Genomic DNA, 25,426 nt, shown 5'->3' with positions numbered 1-25,426 from the left:
CCTGAGCATATATTCCCCCTCTTCCATGGGCCAGAGCACGACATTTCACTTGCCTGTACCACTCAAGGTGGAAAAGGTGATTGTGATTGGATGCCACAATGTAATCATCTTGCCGCAAAATTAATCTACCCTTGGGTATAAATAAAGTTACCTTACCTTACCTTACCTTACCTTACCTTACCTTACCTTACCTTACCTTACCTTACCTTACCTTACCTTACCTTACCTTACCTTACCTTACCTTACCTTACCTTACCTTACCTTACCTTACCTTACCTTACCTTACCTTACCTTACCTTACCTTACCTTACCTTACCTTACCTTACCTTACCTTACCTTACCTTACCTTACCTTACCTTACCTTGGTAAATTTCTAAAAAGATCAATGTATGTAGAAGATATTTGGGTATGACAACCCTTCCAGAGTGTCAGGTATCAGAGTTATCAGCTGATTAATTGAACCTCCCCTAAGGTAAATACAATGAGCTCAAAAAATGAGCTGTTCCAGTTAATCAGGGTGGAAAGTTTTGCCAATCCTCAAGTAAGGCCAAAGGTTGATCTCACTTCTAGCCAACCGGCACTGAATCTGTCCCTGATGTATAAAAATGAATAAATAACAAAAAAAATGTGTTGGTGCAAACTGACCGATGGGACTATTGCCCACATGTGGGTCAGTCCTGACATGGCTCAGTGACTGATGATCCCCAGAAACGGGTAACCAAAGCTGAGGATGTAACAGCAGCCCTGCTCTCTTGGTGTCCATCATCAATCCTGCTCATTTGCGTTATTGGAGCAACTCTTCCAGGGACCTTCTCCTTTTACATCCAAGGCTTTTGTGTGATCCCGTGACTGTCAGAACATGGCCATTTTACTCTTATCAGCCGTCATATAATTGGTCATCGGAAACCAAATTAGGGTTACATTATTTGTCTAATTTTTTTTAGAGGTTATGTTTACAATGTATGACATTTTTTAGGGGGGAGATAAATTATCTTTTATAAAAAAAAATCCGGTTTCTTCATACTGCTCCTTTTGCTGCACTCCATCCCAATGAAAGGGAGGTACCTGAGCATTGTTTAGATGAAGGGGTTAGGGGAAGTTTTCAAGAATCTTTCATGTGTGTTCAGTTTGAATCGATGGGAGACCATGCAGGGATTAGTGGGTTTGTCCAGTCTGTAGCAGGGAGGATTCATCTCATCTTCTACTGAAAACATACTGATTGCTCAGGGTTCAGAGGTCACTCTGCTCTTTCAATCCACTCCTTCAACATGTATGAACAATGAATTTTGGGTTAGGCATGATTTGGTGATGTCTCATAACCGGTCAGTACACTGGAACTTTAAAAAAAAGGGTCGGGTGTTGGTAAAGCCTCGGGCTTGTGAGTATGTTTAATTAACAAACAGAAATGCCTCAATATGACAATGATATTCCTTAAAGTATCCATCAATTGTGTTTGAGTAACATATCAAGATTCTCAGAGTGATTCTTATGTGGTCTTACTTTTAAGCAGAGAAATTAAGTTAAAGACTTTACAATTGATTGCTTTCACTTAGCTCAGTTACAGAATAAAAGAAGCAAATAAAATAAAAATTGCAGGTTAAAATGGAAACAAAAAAGTCTTCTGACTCGATTTAAAAGAACTGAGAGTTGCAGCAGACCTCAAGTTTTCTGGGAGTTTGTTCCAGATTTTTGGTCCATAATAACTAAAAGCTGCTTCTCCTTGTTTAGTCCTAACTCTAGGGACTGTAAGTAGACCTGTCCCAGATGACCTAAGGGCTCTGGACGGTTCATAACGTATCAGCATATCAGTAATGTATTTTGGCCCTAAACCATTTAGTGCTTTATAAACCAACATCAGTATTTTGAAATCAATTATTTGAGTGACAGGAAGCCAGTGTAAAGACCTCAGAACTGGGGTAATGTGATCCACTTTTTTGGTCCTAGTGAGGACTCGAGCAGTAGCGTTTTGAATTAGCTGAAGCTGTCTGAGCAAGGACACTGTTACAGTAGTCAAGTCTACTAAAGATAAATGCATGGATAAGTTTTTCTAAATCTTGCTGAGACATAAGCCCTTTAATTCTTGATATGTTTTTTAGGTGGTAGTAGGCTGATTTATTAATTGATTTAATGTGTTTCTTGAAATTCAAGTCGGAGTCTACGACACCAAGATTTCTGGCTTGGGGTGTGGTTTCTAACATAATGGATGTAAGCTGTGCGCTGACTTTTAATTTTTCATCTTTGGCACCAAAGACAATTACTTCAGTCTTGTCGTTGTTTAATTGAAGGAAATTTTGGCACATCCAATCATTGATTTGTTCAATGCACTTACTCAGTGCCTGTATCGGACTGTAGTCTCCTGGTGATATGGTTATGTAAATTTGTGTGTCGTCTGCATAATTATGGTAGCATAATTTGTTCTTATTCATAATCTGAGCTAGTGGGAGCATGTAGATGTTAAACAGAAGAGGCCCAAGAATGGAACCTTGGGGGACTCTGCATTCAATGTTTGTCCGATCAGATGTGAAATTGCCTATTGACACATAGTAGTCTCTATCCTTTAAGTAGGATTCAAACCAGCTTAGTACAGTTCCAGAAAGTCCAAGTAGGTTGGTTACTAATAGTATGCATGGTGGTTCGATCCGTGAATCAGATACTGAACCATAATCTATCAGATTAATGGTTTGTACTAGTGTCTCCAGCGTAAATTAGTTTTTTTTATTCCCAGATATTTTTGCACAAATGCACAAAACAATATAAGTAAACATTTCTTCAAACATGCACGACCTTTGTTTTAGATAGCTGTCTTAGGGTCCCTTTACACGGTGAAAGCGTGACAGTTTTCCCGTTTTTGGTTTCAAAAGTTAACACGTGCAGATGCAAATTGATTTGAGAAATTCACTCGTGCACATGTTTTCAGAGAAAACGGGACGAAATCGCTGTAGTATGCATGCCAAGCCAATAGTCAGTGTTGACACTTAGAATAGTAGAAAGCACCATTTCGTGTTTTAGTATAAACAGCAATTTAGCTTCAGTCCAGGAACCACATTTACATATCAAGTAACTCAGAAGCACTGAGAAAGTTTGACTAGGACTAAAAATACTCCAAGCTCAGAGCAGGATTTGAGAGTTATTTACTTCCTACACAAAAGCAGGAAATCTCTTTAATCCTGACATTTTGTAGCTGCTCAGTACAAATTATGCTTGTGCTGCCATTCAAAAGGCTTGCAGGCTGATCTACTGCACGGCTTGAAGCAGGAAAAAGAAAAGCAAGTTAATAACCAACTGAAATGACCTGTAAAGTTTGACTGCTTACGGTTGAGTTCAATCCAGCCATATTTCTACCCTCTCTTATGCCCCAACTCAGAAACATTAAGGACCTTTCTGCTATATGAATTTGTTTACAAAATTTAGAACTCATTGTTCTATTTTTACCCTCAACTAAAGATCAGCATCTGCCCACTATTGCCATATCAGCATCTTTTTCTACAGTATTTCCTGTCATTCAAATTTGAAAGTTCACTCACTGCATTTTAAAAGTGTAAAGGGGTCCTAATGGCCCAGATTAAAAAGCAATTTAATACAGAAAAAGGGATTAGAAACACTATGGGCTGCACTAATCCTTAACCTTTGGTCCTGTTCTCACGGAGCCACAATATGCGCAAGACGATAGCATCACAGGACTGGAGTTAGTACATTTCCATTAGGGCCGCCCTTCTTTATTCCCACCAGCACATTTAAAGGCATTAGGCATGCTTTGTCAAGGCTAATAAAAAAGGTCCAGCAGTACTATCACACACACCCGGAAAAAAAGCACTGTTCCATGTGAAGTTTTCATAACCCATTATGATAATCTGCCTGAGTCTCTGAAGGGCAGGGGGATAGACAGACAGATAGATGCTTATGGGGTAAATGCTCTTCAGCCTCTGCATGGATAGAACATTTTCTGACTGCAAACCCGCGACAGAAACTCAGTCCTATCTACCAAGAAGAGCTAAAATGATAGATATACAGAAGAGAACAGCCTGCATGGCAATGGGATATGAAAGGAAAATAGTAACATTTTGCGCAGTAGATAAAGTAGAATAAGTAAAAAAATAAAAACATTTTTTTTCAACATTCCCCACAGCTGCCCTTAACCACAACTGACACAATGAACAGTATACATTCATCTTTGTGTTTCCAAATTATTATTATTTTCCGTTAGGATAGTGGGATTTGATCTTTGTGGTAAGCCCGTTATGAGAACACATTCCTTCTTCCACCGTTCTCTTTTTGGTTGCCCACTTCTAATCTGTGCCGAGAGTGTTTCTCTGATAGGAAACAGGGTCACGCCAAGCATTAATCATTTATATCTAAATTTGTGCAGCGCAAAGATTCAATTTTCTGCACTTTGTAGGGCCCACTATTGGTTATATGGTTTTATTTATACATCAAAGTCCATTCATTATTCAGTTGTTTGTGAACCATCAAATTCTGATGCAGTTTTTCTTGAAGTACAACTGGCACGCATGAGACTGTCAAATAATGGGAGTTTTCGATGATTGGAGTTTAACTGCAAACTTGTGATTCTCCTGTTTTTCTCAGCTTTTGGTAACACAGGCTTAAAGTATTCTAAATGAACACCTGTGTTTCTCTTAACTGCTCTTATATTTGCCCAAGAAGAATAACTTGAGCTCTCTGGGTTTTGGAACTTTGAGACAAGAAGTGTTGATATTTCGTTTTATAGCCTACTGTATGTTTGGCCACATGTTTGGCTGAGCACTAAATCTTTCTACTTTTATAACAAAATATTGTTTTGCAAGATCCCTCGCCTTGCCCTCTTTGAGCAACAGAGATGTAACTCCCACATCCACGCTCTATTTAAAGTGTAAACCTGTATGTGTCTCTTCAATCTACTGTCGGGTCTTATACCTTTGTTTGCTATAGTAGTGTAGTCTATTTACCACTCTCCCTACCATTCACAGGGCACTACTGAGCAGAAGAAGCTGAGCCATGCTGGATCCAAGCCCTCCCTCTCCGAGAGCAGCGGCCGACAGCCTCAGATAGCCATGAACACCTGCAAGTACAATGGCGGCGTGGTGAGACCACTAGTGGGCAGCCTGGCGTCCTCGTCGCGGCGCAACCTCGCGGAGCTGGACTCGGAGACGCAGCCCCTGCAGACTCTGCACAGCTCTGGCCTGGAGGTTGTGGTCTCAAAGGGCAACGGCGGCGGTGAAGACCCCAGCAAGGCGTCCAACGAGAGCTTGGTCAGGGAGGGCAGCGTGCGCAGTGGAGGCAGGGCACCACAGAAGAAGAACAGGGACATCGGCTACAGGCTCGGCCACAGGAGGGCGCTGTTTGAGAAGCGGAAGCGGCTCAGCGACTACGCACTCATCTTTGGGATGTTTGGGATTGTCGTCATGGTGACAGAGACTGAGCTGTCATGGGGGGTTTACACTAAGGTAGGCTGTTGTGCTTGTGCGCGATGCATGAGTGGGAGCTTTTGTGTGTTGTCATTTGCTATTGTTCATTTTGTGATTTGTGCGGGGTTGGCAGCTGTCAGATTTATGAAAAGTGATTTTTAGCACAGACACTGGCGTAGCTCATTTGACAAAAGCCATGGGAATAGTGCACAAATAAAAAAAGGAGTGTTATGTGATCTTTGACTAACAGGCTTATGATTGTATGACATTTTATTTAGTTTGCCTTTAAAAAATATTTTATTTGGTCATTTCTTGATTGTTGTCCTGCTTCATCAACTTTTTCATTATTGGCATCAGGGCAGATTTAGGGGCTGTTTACACGGTGAAAACAGAAAGATTTTCAGATTGCGTTTTCAAAAGTTTCCGTGTTCAAACGCAATTGTTTTGAAAACTTTCATCATGCATATGGTTTCGGAGAAAACAGGCCGAAATCGCTGTAGTACACATGCCTAGACAGCGGTGACACTTAGCCTAGTAGATAGCTCTTCCGGTACAATTTGATGCATATAACCTTACTGAAACCGAAAATGAATGCCACTAACGTTCATGAAATTTTGGTGTAAGCTTAGGGTTACTAGTATTGCAAATCACAAGCTTTCCGTCCCCCTTTTCATTGCATAGAACTTGTGAAAACAAAAAAACACGCCGCTATAGTGACTGGAGCGCTGCAGGGCTGTGAAGGGGCTGCCAATGTCAGCGGCTACCTTCCTGTTTGGCCTACTTCTAAATAAAAGTCAACTCACTTTTTACAGTGAAATGCTATTAATGTAAAGCCAGTGAAATGCTTTTGATGTGAAGCCGCAGCCTAATGCTCTGTTTGTTTTAACAGTAACAGTAAGTTTTTTTAATGTAGAAAGCCGTGGCCCTGGCATTACCGGTGGTGACAAAAGTTTATTTTGCTAGAAAAACTGTCAGAGCACACACCTTTCCCCAGCCAAAGTGGCGGGTGTTCTCAATAACTTACTAATCGCTTAGACTAAATGTACTCGCATTTAGTGAGTGTTATATTGGAGCCCTGCATGAGATTTTCCGCTGATCACCGTGGTGGTGCATGTTGTCTTCTAACTTCTAACTCGCGTGTGGCTATTTTGACAGCAAATGTAATAGGCCTACACATGTGCGGAGTGGAGTCGTGACGTCAGCGTTACCAGAGAGACTGTTTCAGTAGTTCACAGGGTACCGCTGCAGTAGTGTTTTCAAAAAGATTCTACCTTGGGAGGTGGTTTCAAAAGTTTATTATTACATGTTGTCATGAATGATAGGCAAAAATACTTTTGCGGATGCACCGTTACCGTGTCCAATGTAAACTGCCTCTGAAACCGAAACATTGGTTCCATTACTGGTGCCATTGTGGCATCAGTCATTCCCTGTGAAGCCAATATCTCAAATCCCTGCCTCACAGTAGGAGAGGGAGATGGAGAGAGGAAGGAGATGAAGTAAGAGATATGCAGAGATTTAGATATAGAATAACATAAAGACAAGAAGAGATGATGAGAAAGGTCAAAGAAAGAATAATAGATGATAAAGAAGCTATAACCTCTTACCCCTTTTGTCTTATTGGCCTATGGTTAGGATATAATTTAGACAGACAGAGGTGTTGATTGTACCTGCTGTTGTGATTGTGTCTTGATGGATGCATCAACCTAAGATATATGGCAGGAGTACCCACTTGAAGATAACAGGTGTGTACAAAGCACAGTTGTGTACTTAACATGGTAAAGGTCAGAAGTTGGGTTTAGGTTATGGCCTGGGGGCGGGCCTTTGTATTGTTAAGTGGTTGAACTTCCCAACAGCATCTTTACTCTTAGAAGATCAGAGTGGTGACATAGCATGATTTAAGAGACAGTGAATCTTGAGCAAAGGCACCAGCAAAGCAATATGGTCTCAGGGTCATGATGACCAGGTCACTACCCCTTGACCTTTAATTGTCCTTCTCTATCAGCCGATCAGTTTATGCTGTGTCAGGGTATTTGGGGAAGAATATCGTTCACTTTGTGCACACAGTGAAGTTTCCCCCACAGTATTTACTTGGTTGTTTACTTGGGAGCTGACATTGCAGTGCAATGCAGTATATGATAGGTCACAGTGTCTTTACCTTTTTTTTAACCATGCAAACTGTATGTTTGTGTGTGTGTGTGTGTGTGTGTGTGTGTGTGTGTGTGTGTGTGTGTGTGTGTGTGTGTGTGTGTGTGTGTGTGTGTTTGCCATGCATCATTAGCATTATATACCAGTCATGTTTCTAGCATCCTGAGAAATGTCCAGTGTTTAGATTCAAGATTCAAAGTTTTACCTTTTTAGAAGTGATGTTGATCAAAGTGAAAGACCAAAAACCAAACAAAAATCTGGTGGGCTGGAAAACCAAATCACTTATTTTCTACCTGTGAGGCAGCTCTTGGTTTCTATTTGTCTTACCATGTCATAAAATACATTTGGTCCTGAAGTCCTGAAGCTAATGAGATAGTAATCTTTAAAGTCGGTTTGGTATAACAACTACTGGGACAAGTCGATTTATAATACACAGAAGTCGCATCAGTGGATGGTAATAGTGCTTATTTTTTGTTTGCAATCACCAAAGAATAAGAGTTTCAAGTTCTTTTCAAACACATTGCAGCATGAAAATGGTCTTTCAGCGGCTTATTTTATTTTATTGTAGGGATAATAATACGTATTTTATCACCTTTATTTTGTTGTCCATGTTCCATTAATTTCAGCTGCAAGAAGGTGCTATTTTTAAAACTTTGGCAGGCCTACTTTTATTGATGCTTCGTTCAAATCTTTAATTTAGTTTGGTGTACAAAAGCTTTTGGTATGCATTGAAAAAGCATTAATGTCAACAAAGTACATTTGTAGGTAATAAAACATATAAAACCACTGGTGTGTTCTTTTCATGGGCGAGAGATTTTTTTCTAACCATATTTATTGGAAAGTTTAATGTGTTTTTGAGTGTCTGTATGATATAGTATAGTAAATCAGTGTGGTAATCTAAAGGATGATTCATGGGGTTATAAGAAAGTCAATAGGTTTATCTTTCATGCTGACCTCAGCCAGAATGGAAATTACCTCAAATCTCTGAGTGGCACAGCAACTACAAACAAACCCCGCCTCACCCCAACCAGGACAAGTAGAATGTGCTATGGATAGTTCAGTTTCTATGTCATGTCAAGTCACACAGCAGACACTTAAGACACATCCAAGTTTTCCTGAGCCTGAAGGAGGGAAACACAGAAAGAGGCAGTGAGCACTGGGACTGAAAAATCCTTGAACCTCTGGCAGGTGGATTAATTGGTTTACTCAATGTTATTTCACCAGGGACTTCTCAAAACAATTTCAGACATTAGAATGTCTTGAGAAAATGTCGCCGACCTGAGGGGCAAAGCAATCTAGTTGATTGCTAAAAATACATTGTGTTATATGGACCACAGAAGGACAGAGTAATATTGAGCAGCTCTCACTGTCATCACAAGATTATGAACGATATTTACACTTGTTTTTTTTGTCATTTGTTGTCAGTATTATTATAATAGCAACCCTAGGGTCATTAGCCTGCATAATTTTTTACACCATTGCTGTTAAATTGATTTATCAAATGGCATTTTAACAACATAGAATGGGGGACTGTACTACTTGAGTAGTACAGGTTCTCATTTCCTGGATCAATGGTCCCCATGTGCACACGCAGACGCACACGTTCATGCACGCACGGACGCACACACACACACACACACACACACACACACACACACACACACACACACGCACACACACACTTCAACGCTATTATCCAGCTGGCCTGGCCTATTTATTACCAGGAACGCTCACTGTGGTGGCCCCCCTGCTAATGCTATCCTTGCCTTTTTCTGCTCCTATACCATTAAATGGAAAGTCCCCCTGTAAGTGCTGGGCTTTGATTAATTGGTAGTTTAGATGGTGGAGAACAGCATCCATAGATAATATCAGGCTGCACCTGCAGCAGCATTGTTTAGCAACATCCTGACTGCGCTGTTTGTGTGTAAAACCCCATTATTTGGTCTCAGTTTGGCGTTTAAGCTAATGAGTATTGTGTGTGCATGTGCTTGCATCATTGTGTGTTTGTGTGTGTGTGTGTGTGTGTGTGTGTGTGTGTGTGTGTGTGTGTGTGTGTGTGTGTGTGTGTGTGTCTGTAGCTGTACGGTTGTTGGCACTTGTGTTTATGCATGTGGTTATGTGGGGAAATTGTTGCTACTCATCTTAGCCAACATTATAAGCTTTTGTTTTCATTGTAACTCAACATTGACAGATTTACCGTTTTTACCTTACATCTACAATACAAAGAATGGTTTATCTTGTTATTGTATATATTTTAGATGAGATTGTATTTCGTTATAAGAAGTGTGTTAATGGTTTAAACATTTAACACAATTTAATTAATTCAGTGGCAATTTCTAACAAGTTTTTTTCCTGTCTTTTTCTCTCACCGTAGGAATCTTCATACTCATTTGCACTGAAATGCCTTATCAGCCTTTCCACTGTTATATTGCTTGGTCTTATAATAATGTACCATGCCCGGGAAATCCAGGTGAGCACCGCAGCAAAACTAAACTCATTCTGTCCAATATATATCAGAAGCTTTTGGGATCAGTATTGTGAAGATGATGATAATAATGAAAATATAACGAGGATTTCTGATTTAGAAATATGGGTTTTTAAAAAAAACTTGATTTATATAAACTTGTTAATAAGATGTATTGAAACACAACTTTTATTGTGCTAAAAAGTGATTGTCATGAAAGAGGATTTTGTACTGAAAATAATCTTTACATTCCTAATGTGGCTTACATGTATTGTATTATAAATTATGGTACGCAAAAGTTACGTATGTGTGCAAATACATTGATTTGATTAAATATGATGACACAGTGAGAACATTAAGGTTATTTTGTTCAACAATAACAAAGCCGTAACAAAGTTTAGACACAGCACCTTCTTAAAAGACTGTGCTCATAAAGCTAAGTTAAGTCAATTGACTGTACAATACAACAAATACAATGCATCGATTACAATTTTGATATTCTATGAGGCTTTCTTTTCAATTTGAATTAAAAAAAATTTAATTAAACATCCAAATTGTCAATACCACTGTTGTATTGCTACTACATTTTATCAAATGGAAAATTTGTTGAAAACTTGAGTCTTCACCCTTTACTCAAATTATCCCACAATATCAATCTTGAGTTTGTAATGTTAATCTGTGAAGGTGTTGAGCCAAAAATGTAAAAGACAAAAATCTAAAACACCAACCTTTCTTTCTTTTTCCCGTCAGCTGTTTATGGTGGACAATGGTGCAGACGATTGGAGGATAGCCATGACGTATGAGCGGATCTTCTTCATCGTGCTGGAGCTGCTGGTGTGTGCCATCCATCCCATCCCGGGCCAGTATGTCTTCACGTGGACGGCGCGGCTGGCCTTCACCTACACGCCGTCGGTGGCCGATGCCGACGTGGACATCATCCTCTCCATCCCCATGTTCCTGAGACTCTATCTGATAGGCAGGGTCATGTTGCTGCACAGCAAGCTCTTCACCGACGCCTCCTCTCGCAGCATCGGCGCCCTCAACAAGATCAATTTCAACACACGTTTTGTCATGAAGACCCTCATGACCATCTGTCCGGGAACTGTTCTGCTGGTGTTCAGTATATCCTCTTGGATCATTGCCGCGTGGACTGTGCGCGTCTGCGAGAGGTAAACATGGGGGTTGTGAATAATGGATGTTGCTGTGGACATAATTGAGAAACAACAAGGGGGCTAATGCACAGTCACGCGTTGTGGAATACTAGGCACCTTTTCTTCCTTTCCTTCACTCTCGTCTCTGTTTTTTGTCCCAGGCTTCTCAGTGTTACCTTGGTTGCAGTCGCTCATCTGTACTGGTGCACACAGAAACATGTAGAATCATCAGGATAGGTTACTTATAGGAAGGCATACGCTGATACTACAACACTTGTGTGTTTAAAAACACCCTGACATACGTTTCATTAGCTCAGCAATCGCTCCACAACTCTCCACTCTCTTGTTTTTATTGCTATCTAAGATGGCTTGTCCATAATTCATGAGTGTCTAATTGTTTGTTTGCTGAATGGTTTGTTTTGGTAATGCAGAGCAGCCCTGAGGATCCCCTTAACCCGTTTCTTTCCCCAAAACTGTGCGTCAGGCTTCGTCTCAAGGGGGCAGCAATGATTCTCACTGAAAATGAATGAGGCAGGGAGAAATTAAAAGCTTACTTTTTTTCCCCTCTCTCCTTTTGCATTTGCATAGGGAAATGAGACGTTAATGCTGGCTTTGATGTTTCGAAAGTCTATTTTGCGTAGTTGGAGTGGAAGGGGGACTTGAGTAGGGTGGGCGGAGAGAGGGAGATCTCTAGCAGCGGTTCTTGTCAGACCAAATGTGAAAACTGTACATGTGCTGCACTGTAAAAGTCAAGCATCAGCTTTAGATGAAGGCTTCCAGCCGGGGCCCGGGCTACAGACGCTCAGCGTCCGCCTACAGCTCAACTTGCCTGCTTTTACTAAGTACATCCCCTCCCTTCCTCTACCTCTCCTCTTAACTACCCCTGTCTGAAAACCTTAACACCTGCCACTAACTCCCCCCCTCTCGCACGCCTATCCCTGGATCCTCTCAGACCATGAGCACCTCCAGCTGTCGTTTATGTGTGTTTGGACCTCAAAGGCTGAGCCAGCAGTGAAAATGGCTCCTCTGGAACACAGAGGCTTGATAGTGAGGTGTAACTTAATATTGGCACATGTTCAAAACAAATACACTTTGTATACTAATAGAAAAGGCCTCTATAGGCTACACTATATTTGAATGGCTACACTATTACAGACTTATTCACTAGTGCTCCTCATTATTCTTGGTGTTGAGAATTGACATCTGACACTACAGTATGCTGGAGTCAGTTTGGATGTAAATACATGATTAGATGCAAAGCACAGAATCTCTAAAAGAGTCATAGTTTTCCTAGAGAGAGTTTTACTCTTACTATTCTTTGTGCAGTGCATGCTATTAGTCCTTTGGTTTCCGTCTCAGAATAACATGTGTATTCAGATGGCTGGATTTGTATACGTATGTCTACGGTTGATTCTTGAATGGGTGCAAGCATGCACATGAGAGTGTGTGTGCGCATGCATGAGTGTGTGCTTTTATAATGTTTTGTTGTACTTTCTATTTCCCCACTACGCTGCTCCATAGGGATACCATGTGAGTCCTCGTTCTCTAGCCGTGAAAAAAAAGAAAGAAAAAGAAAACGTATCATTTTGCACCGAGCTGGCGCCACTGCTGCCCTGAGTGGGGTTTGAGGATGGGGTGGTAGTTGGGAGAAGTGGCAGTCCCTCTAAAACTATTAACCTTTACAATCCTTTCCAAACTCAGTATGGCAAAGGAGGATTAGGAAGACCCTCTAGTTGGCATGAAAGAGGATCCATCCACTTGCTAAGGTCTTTTAGTGGCTATAGGAGCAGAGATTAGACCAAAGATATGAGCAGCACTTTGAAGCAAGCGTCTCTTTACTAACGATTGTGTATTAGGTCAGTATAGGGGCTAGAGGAGGAGGAGGAGGAGGAGGAGGAGGAGGAAATGTGTGCTAAAATGGAGCAGCTCCTTCAAGTCACCTTCGAGAATGTGCTAGAGGGCAATTTGCCGTTTCTAATTTTTTTCTCTCCCTCTCTCTTTTATGCAATTGTTATAGATCCATATTACACAAAACGTCAGTTTAGCAGCAACTCCAAAGATTTGACGAAGAGCAAAAGCCTTTCTGTCCTTTTTTGTTCACACATTACCATCCCATTATGTGTCTCCCTTCACAAAATGAATCGAACATTGTTGTAATAGTTTTCCTCAGACTTTTGTTTCTTCTACCCTAAAGATTTAGCTCTATAGCTGAAGACAGTTTGTGTCCTTTTAGCCAAAAGAAGGTCTCAAACTGCAAGGAGAGGACGAATGTCAAGTCATTTTGTGCATGAGATTATGTCATTTTGGTCTGGGGTGTGTCTTAGTATCTAGTACAGCACGATTTGGATCAGCTGCTATATATATGACGAGTGTTACGTAGTTTAAAGCTAGGCAGGTAAATGAGGGCATCGCTTTGTCCATTGTTCAGACGGATTCTTTAATCCTAAAACATCCCCCTTCGTCCCCTGTCTCTTGTAAACATCCAAACAGCATGCAAGTTTTCATGTTTACTTCAATTAATCCCATCATTTCAAGAAAAAAAGGGGAATAAAGAGGCGCTTGTTTCCCAAAGTGCTGTGTGTGTGACTTTGTTAAATGCGCCGTTACACTGTCACATTGACCCCCCCACGCTCCTGAACCAATCAAAGAGCAGTACGGTGTGAGATTGGACAAGCATGGAGTCTACCTGGAGAATGCCTAGATGGGGGAAATGAAAGACACACGACCAGAGAGGGATGGAGGGGTGGAGTCGGAAGGATTGCTTATGTAGACGGATTTTAAGTGCTGGTCTTTGGCCCTGTATCCCTTCTTTCTTGATACAACCCATCTTTGGAGCTAACCTACCTTAACTAAGCTCCTTAACTTAGCTACTTTGGCCTCTCCCTTACTACCATAAGACTCCCTCCTTCTCTCTCTCTCTCTATCTCTCTCTCTCTCTCTCTCTCTCTCTCTCTCTCTCTCTCTCTCTCTCTCTCTCTCTCTCTCTCTCTCTCTCTCTCTCTCTCTCTCTCTCTCTTACTCCTGACTGATCCTCTACAGATTTCTTACTGTACCCATCTTAACGTGGCATGCATTGCAGTTTTTCCTCATCTACTCCCGACTATTGATTCCCGGTCCCTTTGCCTCCTCTTATCCATAACAAGCTGGCCTAATCTCTCAGTCACAAACTTGCATGCATGCCTTGCCTGCCTTGCCCTGGTTCCTCGCTGCTTTTTCTCTTTTTAACTGTTATCAAATTATCTCCCTGTCTCCTGTTCTAACCCTGTTATCGGAAACAAAACAGAATAGAATAGAATATATCTTTATTGTCATTGTCACAGGTACAACGAAATTAAGTGCAGTCCTTGTAATAAATAAATAAATTAAATAAATTAAAACTAAATTAAAACCATAAAATAGTCACTATCAACTATAGGCATTAAAAAAAGGAACACATAAGACACATAGGACATAAGACACACCCAAACAACATCCACATTCATAAATGTGCTTTACACAACAGTGTCACACTATGCCTTAGTTTTTAGCAGCATTAAGTGATGTTATGGCTGTCGGGTAAAAACTGTTAAGAAGTCTGTTTGTTCTGGTTTTCATGGACCGGTATCTCCTGCCTGATGGCAGTAGTTGAAACAGTTTGTGACCGGGGTGTGATGAGTCCTGCAGGATGGAGTGTGACTTTTTGAGGCAGCGGGAGCTGTGCAGTTCTTCCAGGGAGGGAAGAGGGCAGCCGGTGATTTTTTGTGCTGCCTTTACAACCCCCTGGAGCCTTTTCCTCTGTGCCACTGTGCAGCTTTTGTACCAGACACACAGACAGTAAGTGAGGATGCTCTCTATTGAGCAGCGGTAGAAGGACACCAGAAGCTTTTGGGGGATGTTGTTCTTCCTGAGAACTCTCAGGAAGTAGAGTCTCTGCTGGGCCTTCTTCACTAGGGCAGTGGTGTTGACGCCCCAGGTCAGGTCCTCCATGATGTTCGCTCCCAGGAAGCGGAAGTCAGAGACCCTCTCCACACAGACCCCGCCTATCAGCAGCGGCTGGATGGCCGTCTTCTTCCTCCTGTAGTCCACAACGAGCTCCTTGGTCTTCGTAGTGTTGAGGAGCAAGTTGTTGGCACTGCACCACCCCACCAAACGCTCCACCTCGTCTCTGTAGTGGGTCTCATCCCCCCTTGAGATGAGCCCCACTACTGTGGTGTCGTCTGCAAATTTGACGAAGGTGTTGCTGTGGTGGGCGGGAGTGCAGTCGTGGGTGTAGAGGGTATAGAGCAGAGGACTCAGCACGCAGCCCTGCGGGGAGCCAGTGCTGAGGCTGAGGGCAGTGGAGGTGTGGGGGCCCACTCTTACCCTCTGAGTGCGGTCTGTTAAAAAGTCCTTAATCCAAAGGCAGGTGGAGTGTGGTATTCCAATGTCTGCCAGTTTGAGCACCAGTCTGTGTGGGAGGATGGTATTAAAAGCAGAGCTAAAATCCATGAAGAGCAGCCGAGCATAGCTCCCCGCCTGCTCCAGGTGGGACAATGCAGCATGTAGGGCTGTGGCCACGGCGTCCTCAGTGGACCTATTAGCCCTGTAGGCAAACTGGTGTGGATCAAAGGTGGGGGGGATGAATGACATGATGTGACTACGAACCAGTTTTTCAAAGCACTTCATCACCACCGGGGTGAGTGCTACTGGCCGGTAGTCATTGAGGGTGGTGATATTTGTTTTTTTGGGCAGGGGGACTATGGTGGAGGACTTCAGGCAGGATGGGACAGTGGACTGGGAGAGTGACTGGTTGAAGATCTTTGTAAAGACCCCCACCAGCTGGTCCGCGCAGTCCTTCAGCACACGTCCACTGACGCCGTCGGGTCCAGCTGCCTTCCGCGGGTTGACAGCCCGCAGTACGCGCCTCACCTCATGCTCCTCTACCGTGAGGATGATGATGTCGCTGTTGGCTGCTGGATGTGGCGTTGCTGCATCTGGTGGCTTTGCCTCGAAACGGGCGAAGAAGTGGTTCAGCTCCTCCGCCAGCGAGACATCACCTTCAGCAGCCCCAGGGTTGGTTTTGTAGTTGGTAATGTGCTGGATCCCCTGCCACACCTGCCTGCTGTTGTTGCTGTCCAGGTGGTCCTCGATCCTCCTCCTGTAGTCCGACTTGGCCCTCCTGATGCCCCTCTTCAGACTGGAACGTGCTGCGCTGTACAGAGCCCCATCACCTGATTTGAAGGCGGTGTTCCTCTCCTTCAGCAGCTGCTTGACCTCCTTAGTCATCCAGGGCTTCTGGTTGGGATAGACACGGATGTGTTTGTCCACTGTGACAATGTCTATGCAGTTCTTAATGTAACATAGAACACTGTCTGTAAACACCTCCAGGTCTGGAACTTCGAATATCTCCCAGCAGGTCCTGTCAAAGCAGTCCTGCAACTGCTCAGAGGCTCCATCGGGCCATGTTTTAACAGTCCTTTTAGTACTCAAAGCAGTTTTCCTGAGGGGGGTGTATGCAGGGACAGAAAGTAGTGACAGGTGGTCGGACTGAGCTAAGTGTGGTAGTGGCCTGACCCTATAGCCACCCTTGATGTTTGAGTACACCTTGTCCAATGTGTTAGCTCCTCTGGTCGCACATTTAACGTGCTGGTGGAATTTTGGGAGAACTGCTTTAAGGTCAGCATGATTGAAGTCCCCCGAAATGATAAACACTGCATCAGGATACCTGCTCTGCTGACTGCTAATGCTGCTATGTAAATGTCCGAGAGCTATGTTAGCGTTAGCGTCCGGTGGAATGTAAACAGCAGTGATCAAGACAGCAGTAAACTCTCTAGGCAGGTAAATGGGCCGACATTTGATAGTCACATACTCCAAGTCTGGGGAGCAGTGACGGTCTATAGCCACTGTGTGAGTGCACCAGATGTTGTTGACATACACACACAGCCCCCCTCCTCTGCTCTTACCGGAGTTACTCGTCCTGTCCTGGCGTTGTGCTGTGTAGCCTGCTAGCTGTATAGCTGAGTCCGCGATTAGTGAGTGAAGCCAAGTTTCTGTGATCAACAGGATGCAACTGTCCTTGATGATGTTGTTGGTTGCAACCTGAAGCCTCAATTCGTCCATTTTATTAGCGAGGGATCTGGCGTTGGTGAGAAAGATGCTGGGAAGCGGTGGTTTGTGGGGTTGCCGCCGTAGCCTTGCTAGCGCGCCGGCCCTGCAGCCCCGCTTCTGTTTCCTCTCCCTTCGCCGCCTTCTCCACCTGCCCGCTGGGATGATAATCCATGAAGAGCCGGGGCACCTCGCGATGTCCGGAGGAATGTTGTGTGAGTGCAGAAAGTCCGATGAGACGCTCTGCTCGCAGCAAACTCCAAGCGTTAGGAGATCCTGCCTGCTGTAGTTGTTTTCACATAATGTGGACCGGATACAAAACAACATGTACACATACACACATAAAAGGTACCGACGTGGAAAGCACTGAGCCGCTGCAACTACGTGCGCCGCCATGTTAGGAACGCACTATTTTGAGGCAATGTGAGACCGCTGTTTCTCACCATTGCTTTCTCTGGTGAGGAGGACCTGTCAATATGTAGAAGACGACAAGCACTCAGAAAGTTTAGCTAACTTTCCCTCAGTGTGATCAGCAGCGGATTATCAGGCTTGAGTTACTGGTCGGCTACACCTAATCCAAAAGTCTGACATCCAGATTGTGTCATCGCCGCAAGTTACAAACAGTGCAAGCAGAGAGCAGAGTGTCCCAATGTCCAACCCGAGAAACACAAACCAGAGCAACTTGAACTCTCTCACACCAACCACAGGTTTACATGAAATATTCAGCTAGATTTTAACAACTGTACAGATTCCGGGGCTAGGGTTTCAACCGCATGGCTCCATCACATAACACACTGGGACAAATTTAGCGAAGAGCGATGTCTCTTTTAGTTTGTTAGATACAGTTCACATATGATTGGCAACAAAAAGTGTCTCCTTATTTTCCTGGTTAAATTGATGATAACAACGTTGAAATGTATCCGTTTTTCAAAGCATTTCTTTTATGCAAATGCTTGCACAATCACGACAGACACCAAAGAACAAACTGTCACTCTTAGAACAAACGGTGACTGGTTGGATCAATGTGGCTAACAATGAACCACACAGTTAACTGTCTATAATGTTTGCTATGCATTCTCAACCAAGGTGTTGACACCTTTCTGCTAAGCTTAATCAGCATCTCTTCCACAAAGACTGATGGATGTGATGCAAATTGTTGCAAACCTCAAGGAAAGGTGGACATTTCTATAGTTTGATGACTGGATCTGATTATTTCCTGATAAACTGTGCATGCTCTGCAGGCATAGCAATGATTGCAGCCTATGGCAAAGTCATATACAGAGCCCATGTAGCATAACAGAGAATGTGGAAGATATAACATCCAAAGATATGATCGGTGCTGCAGATCTGGAGCTTAGCCGGTGGTGTTCTTTGTACGAAGACAGGTAGTAGTAGTTTAAAGTTTAGACGTTGCTCTTATTATTTTCACTTTGATACCACATCCAGTGTCAGGTACCATTATTTTGGTAGGTTTGTTTAGTCCATTTGTACATATTCAGTTAGAAGAAATGAGGGTTCTGAAGGACTAAATAGCAGGGCTAACCTATTTCCTACAAGTTAAAGAGAATGACAACTCTTTGATATCTGCTGACCTTAGGGTGCGGTCCATGAGATCCTTAGGTCACTGGATTTGCTCTAAGAAATGAATCAGTTTCCTGTGAACTTGTTTGAGTAGTAGTAACTAGTAAAACGTTTTTGAGAACCAGTTAGCTCTAACAACTCCTCCTATTGAAGTTTTACAACAGGAAAGGACTTGATACTGAATATGGTGTCCTCTGGCTTTGTTTTTCATGTGAGATTTGAGCCATATTCAATTGCTTAGGGGCATATTATCAAGATAGAACGGTAATACGCATAGAAGGTCAATGCGTGCCATTGAACTGCATTAGTGTTTTAGCCTGTGCTGGTGACTACTTTCCTCAAGTAAAATCAAATATCTATTAATATTAGACCTACAATAAAACTTGGATCGTGCCAAAAAGACACTGAGTATAATCTATAGGATAGGGCTGCATCAAACACGGTGGCACTTTTAGAGCCAAAGCGGAATTTACACTAAAATGTGTCCAATGTCTTTGCAGAGACAATCCCGTTGTTATTTATTCGTAATTGATAACATTTGACCAAACACACTGTTGTATTTGTCAAGTTATAAAGTCGTATTAAAGTTGGCCCATTGGCCTCAGACTTTCACTCCTTTCACTTGAGGGCAAAGTCAATTCTGTTGATGCTAAGCTCTTCCTCCACACAAAGTACATGAGTTTTCCTCTAGGGTGTCCATGAATAAATTAAAAGCTTTTTAGGAAAGGTACTTTAAGGGATTTTGAACATAGGCAGGGATGAGTAAGACAGGCTGCAAACCCATAACCTATGTTTTAATGAACAATCACTCCCTCAAAGCCAAACTTTGAATTATGGGCAGAAGTACAGCAGATAAGGTATTTGGTGCAGTGTTGAGTGCATTGGGAAGACTGGGGACATACAATAAATGAGTTGGTGTTCTTAGTTACCACCAGTGGTGCTGGAGTAGTGGTGGTGTAACCAAGCTTGTCATGTCCTCTGAAGAGCGGATACCCAGACGTGCAACAATGTAAACTTGCACTACATGGTTTATATGTTGAATTCTCTGGAGCACTTGTTTAGTAACACACCCCAGAGGGACTGGGATATCAGAACTCACACATTTTTTTTGTTGGAGTAGTCTCCAGCCTTATTCAATTAAACATTTGTAATACGATACTCACTCTGATAACCCCAGAGTCAAAACCGCACTCCAGCACTGAAACATTTAGATTAAGGGCATTGTGAAAGCACTTTGTAGATTAAGGAGGACAGAAAGGGTTTGATTTTCGTATATTCACTTGGTTTAGATATGAAGGATTTTTGAGTAGTGTCAAAAGAGTACGTTTGTAATGGGGCTTATGTTAGCTGATGGGTATCTTTTGAGTATCTCAAATGGTGAATCTGGAGGAAACCTCAGTCAGTGTAGCTGGCTCTTTGGAGGTCTTCATACATAACCTTTAATATAGATTAGATTCACAGACACAAACAATTTCTGGCAACGGAGGCTTGAAGCTTGCCTGGTTGCAAACAAAAAAGTATTGCCAATGATGAAACAAAAACAAATATTCATTTGGTGTAAGAGGAAGTGATGCAACAAGAATAAAGTCACCTAATAAAAAGCTGAATGTCCTGTTACTGCGACAGGCTCTCTTTTGGTTTATGTGTTGTATTAATTGGCTAAAATACAAGTCCAACACCCGTTGTGAGACGTCTGTGTTTGATTATCAGAGGAGAGGTCATTGTGACATTGACTGGTCAAGTGTGTTTAAGAATGAATTATCCAGAGTTAAACTCGGCCAGAAGCCAAGAGATGTAGATGGCTACAGGTAGTACGTTCTGTCCTCTGAGTACTTGTTTGAATCCAAAGTGAATGGAATACAAAAGTGTAATGAGACCTCACGTATTGTACAATGAAAAACTTTCCCACAGAGTAGTTAAGCTTCTTCACTGTGGACATTACAGGGCAACCAGGGAAAGTTATGGTGATCCAAGTGGGTTTGAGCATACATTATTCCTTATACCCCTACATTTAAAATTATCGCACAACAAAAAACAAGTATACATTTGTAACCTCTTTGAGGCTGTACATTGGCGCAGTTGTGCTTTGAGCTAAATGCAAATTCAGCATGCTCACAATTACATAACTCTCATGTTATTGTCTGGCAATTATAATGTTCTAGTTCATCTTGTTAGTTTAGTTTAGTTAGCATGCTAACATTAGCCAAATATTAGGGATGGAACCAATCTGTTCCAATATCGGTATTGGACTGGCAACTCCGATCCACGTACCGATTCAAATTCCATAGTGATTTATTGCCTAATTTACTTGAACTCTGAAATAAATAAAAATTAGACCGTATAGCTACGTGATATAACACACATTAAAAATTATTTAAGCATATAACACAATAAAAAAGTTGGCTTCTGATGTTCTTCTGTATTCAAACCGTTCAAAGCAGTTCAGGTAAATCTTAATGCATTTTTGTATATGTTTTTTTTTAATTAGAATGGCTGTGTTGCTTAAACCTTCCTGACCTTATACCTAACACCACCCCAAACACATAATTACAAATAATTGTATAATAATTATGATATCGGACAGTATCGGTATCAGCAGATATCCAAAACCCAGATATCCAAATCGGAACATACTGAAAAATTGTGGATTGGTGCATCTCTATTAAATAAGGCTGATAGGATTTTCATTAGTTTTGTAGGTATTTAGTCATAAACCAAAGTATTAGAAAGCAATAGAAAAGCAAAGTCTATGCCACTAATCTTGCTAAAACCATCTAGTCTCGTCTCCTCCTGTTAAAACATTATAAATAGATACAACACCTTTAAAATGTTGGTCTGATATTTATATTCGTTAATTTTTTTAAATTTGAAAACAAATTGAAAAAAAAATCACATTCAACATTAATCCACTTGGAGTGTTTCCCTGCTGCTAGCTTGTTTTGCATAACAGCTGCGTTGTAAAAACACTGTTATGTTTGCAGATTTTTTTAAATTAGGTCATCATCCTTTTTGAGTTTAATCTGCTCATGTTTACTGCAGCTAACACACTCCCTGAGGAGCATCCCAACATATTTGTCCACAAGTAATCTCAGCCAGTGCTCAAGTTCATTTATATCAACAAGACTTGCACTTGTTAAAAACGTTAATTTGTTTTTGTTCATGTGAAACCAAAATGCAGGGAGAAGAGGGGATATGCTGTTATTGTTCTTAGGCGATGGCTACAGAATGTTAAGCAGTAGCTTTTAAATATATTTATAAAAAGGTTATAAATGGGGACAATATCAGGGTTTGATTGTATTATTATTTATTTTTCTGTATTTTAAAAGACTCTTTCTTCCTAAAAGATGTTTTTATTTTAGGCACACAAAACACAGAATCTACATGTTATATGAGTGATATACCCTGAACAGCTCTCTTCTTTGACATTAACATTTTAACTATTAGATGTAAAAGGAAAAGTGGGAATATTCTACATGGCTTTGTTTTGGTGTGTGAGGGAGTGTGTGTGTGTGTGTGTGTGTGTGTGTGTGTGTGTGTGTGTGTGTGTGTGTGTGTGTGTGTGTGTGTGTGTGTGTGTGTGTGTGTGTGTGTGTGTGTGTGTCTGTGTCTGTGTCTGTGTCTGTGTCTGTGTGTCTGTGTGTGTGTTGGCCGACTAAAGTGTGCAGCTCTTTCACATGCGATGCTTCGTTACGATTGTGTTTTTACAGATGTGGTGTTTTTAACTTCAGCCAGACAGGGCCTCTCACAGTGCCAGTTGAAATTTGAAATGACTGAGTATCATCCATTATTATACATAAACAGCAAAAAATCCTAGAGTTGAGCTGCCATGTCCAGTTGATGCATTGGTAATAATTTGAAGACATTGTTGACAAAGCAAACTCATAGAGGCTATTGGTGTAGGCCTACCAGTTATTATTGTTGACCTGTGTAGCTGCATATGGAGCCTTTTTTTCTTGTGTGGATCACACTCCCTCCTCTAACCCACCACAGAAGCAACGTTAAAGACCTTGTTAGGATTTAAATTACAGTATCATTTTATTTACTGTACCAGATAAATAATATCACCTCTGAAATATTTGAGTAAGTGATTCTAGGATAATGCTTTCGCTGCAGAGTGTCTGTCAGGCAGGATTTAACAGTGGGGGATAAAACTGTCTTCTCTAGACACTATATACACCTCTTGTCCTGGAATAGGTTGAAAGTGGTGCCAGCTCTTCTCCATGCTATTCCAAAACTTGACACAGTATATTGAGAGCCTTAAAATGCTATCGATTAGCTCCCCCATTCAGCCTCTGTCTCTATTCCCGTATTTGCCGTCTTTCTGCTTTTTTTCAAGTCGAGATTTATTTTTTTGAAATATGTGCGTTGAAAATATACTGCCACATCCGCCATTAGAAAAACAGATAGTAAAACAGGAAGTATCTCCACGCATTTTATTGCAACACACAAAAAAGCATTTTTATGTGGGATATTTATTGGGTGCATTTACAACAGAGAGAAGGGCACTATAATACATTGTAATGCATTCTTCGCCCTGCCAAAAGGTGCAGCACTTTTCTGCCTTGAAGACAAGACTCACTCTCTTGCACGCCTTGCTGACAAGATGAATACAAATTAACATCCTAGTCACTTGTAATTACAATATTTAGCCAGCTGATCAAGTTTAGCCCCCTGGCAGCTATCAAAGGGCAGCTGGTGAAGTGTGGGGATGCAGGTAAAAGAGACAGGGGTGTCAAATTCAATGAGCTTCTTCCTTTGTTACTCATCCTATCCCACACCCGCTGTTTACAATTGAAAGGCCGTACGATCCCCCTCCACCTGATAATGCTGTCACATTTGTCAGAGGTGGTTTTCCTCTCTAAAAGGACCCCAGGTCTTCCCGACACTCCCCTGCTCTCAATATACTGGCTTTGAAGCATGCATGATGATGCGGACATCTTCTATATTCCTGCATGGTATTGTACAAGCTGCTTCTTTGCATGTCGTTTAAGAAGCTTCAGTCCCACAGACCGCAATTCTTTTCTTGTCATTATGAGAGTTAAAAAGTTACTTTCCCCCTCCCTGACTTTGAGCATGAATAGAACCTAGGGAGTTGGAGGTTTAAGAACTGCAGATGGCATGGTTAGCCTATTTTTGATCTTTGATATCAATGAACTGTCTTGGAGGAGAAGGAGGAGCAGGCATTTCTACAAAACCTCCAAATTGAAAGGAGAGCTCAAATGTATCAGTCTGTACTTGTGCACTAATTAGAGGTAATTTTTTCGGGCCATTTTGAGTTCCACATACTGGGCGACTGCTGGATATTTCCAAGTCATTAGTAATTGATCACTGGCCCAGCCAGAATCCCCCTCAGAAACGGCTTAACAAAGATCCCCCCAAAAATGAGACTCAGTCTAGTTGTCTCAAAGTGTTTAATGAATATTTGATTTTAACTCAAAAATCTAAATCTTATCTGATCTCCTCCTAGACAGCCCATTGGGAATAATGAGGCCAGTTGAATGAGGGTGGGTGGATAAGGCAGATTTGCCTCTATGATGGACTTTTGTCTGGCTGCAAAAGGTATGGGAATGTCATCATCAATCCAGCTTTTTACAGTGTGTTTTTTTACCCATAGAACTATTGTTGTATGCACTGTGGACTGACAATTCAAGCATGGCTGTCAGCTATTTTTAGCAAACAACATGTTTGAAGTGATGATTTGCATTATCAAACCTTTTTTGGGGGGCAGTGTAAACTCTATGGAGGAAGATATGCAGCAAACCGTGAGCAATACGCCAATTGTTAGTTTGATTTAATGCAGCCGTATATGCATTTTTTGGGATGCTCTGACATAACATCTGTTGGGTTGTCATATTCAAATCAAGTTTGACCTGCTGTACTCCTAAGCCAGTCCCTTACAACGACATGGCCTGTCTCTTTGTCATTTGAAACATGTTTGTCTACAAATGTCATTTCTATGCTAATGTAGAACATACAGTAATGGCGCTTTTCCACCGCATGGTATCAGCTCGACTCGACTCGACTCAACTCGCATTTTTGTCTTTTCCACCGCAATTTCATGGTACCTGGTACCACGTAGCGGCTGCTTTTTTGGTATCGCCTCGCTCTAGGTTCCAAGCGAGCTGAGCCGATGCTAAAAGGTGACGTCGGCAGACGGCCGGCCACTGATTGGCCAGAGACTATTGTCTGGCCAATCAGTGGCCAGAGACTACCGGCTTCATTCTGTTGTTTATTCTCCCCAACTCTCCGGGACTTTTGAGTGTATTTACGCCGCGTGCAGCCTTCTCTGGCTCTCTTTCATTTGATTTGCATCACAGATCTGAATTTATTTTCCATATATTCGCTAAGCTCACCCAGTGTTGGTTGTTGGGGAAGTTACTTATCATACGAGAGGAGACATGTAGGGCAGCTAGCAGCTAGGCTAATAGTAGCCAGCTGGGACAGACATGATAGCAAGCGATTACATTACAAGCCTCGGACTGAACTGATTACCTCAATAAAATATTCAGGCTGAGACACGGCTTGCATTTGAAAACACGTATCCTGAAACAAGCACTAAACAGTCAACTTTATCATGCCCGTGTTTACGTGCATGGGGATGTACGTGACGCATCCCTACA

General features: G+C 42.0%; 1 protein-coding gene across 2 annotated transcripts in view; it reads left to right on the top strand.

The window, feature by feature from the left end:
- Nucleotides 1-25,426, top strand: part of kcnn1a (potassium intermediate/small conductance calcium-activated channel, subfamily N, member 1a) — a gene marked incomplete at both ends in the record, with an annotated part of 54,080 nt that overhangs the window by 20,000 nt on the left and 8,654 nt on the right. Inside the window, 3 exons of one of the 2 annotated variants that reach the window (XM_080034865.1) lie at nucleotides 4,965-5,441; nucleotides 9,922-10,017; nucleotides 10,762-11,180. In XM_080034865.1, the coding sequence (XP_079890991.1) occupies nucleotides 4,965-5,441; nucleotides 9,922-10,017; nucleotides 10,762-11,180 (992 nt within the window). Of the gene's footprint in view, nucleotides 1-4,964; nucleotides 5,442-9,921; nucleotides 10,018-10,761; nucleotides 11,181-25,426 lie in introns of those variants that run through there. The other variant, XM_080034866.1, reaches the window with a different exon arrangement.

The sequence above is a fragment of the Ammodytes marinus genome (genome assembly GCF_949987685.1).
Source record: "Ammodytes marinus genome assembly, chromosome: 9".
Classification (NCBI taxonomy): domain Eukaryota; kingdom Metazoa; phylum Chordata; class Actinopteri; order Uranoscopiformes; family Ammodytidae; genus Ammodytes; species Ammodytes marinus.
Note: the sequence above shows the minus strand (reverse complement) of the source record. Positions and strands in the feature narration are given on the sequence as shown.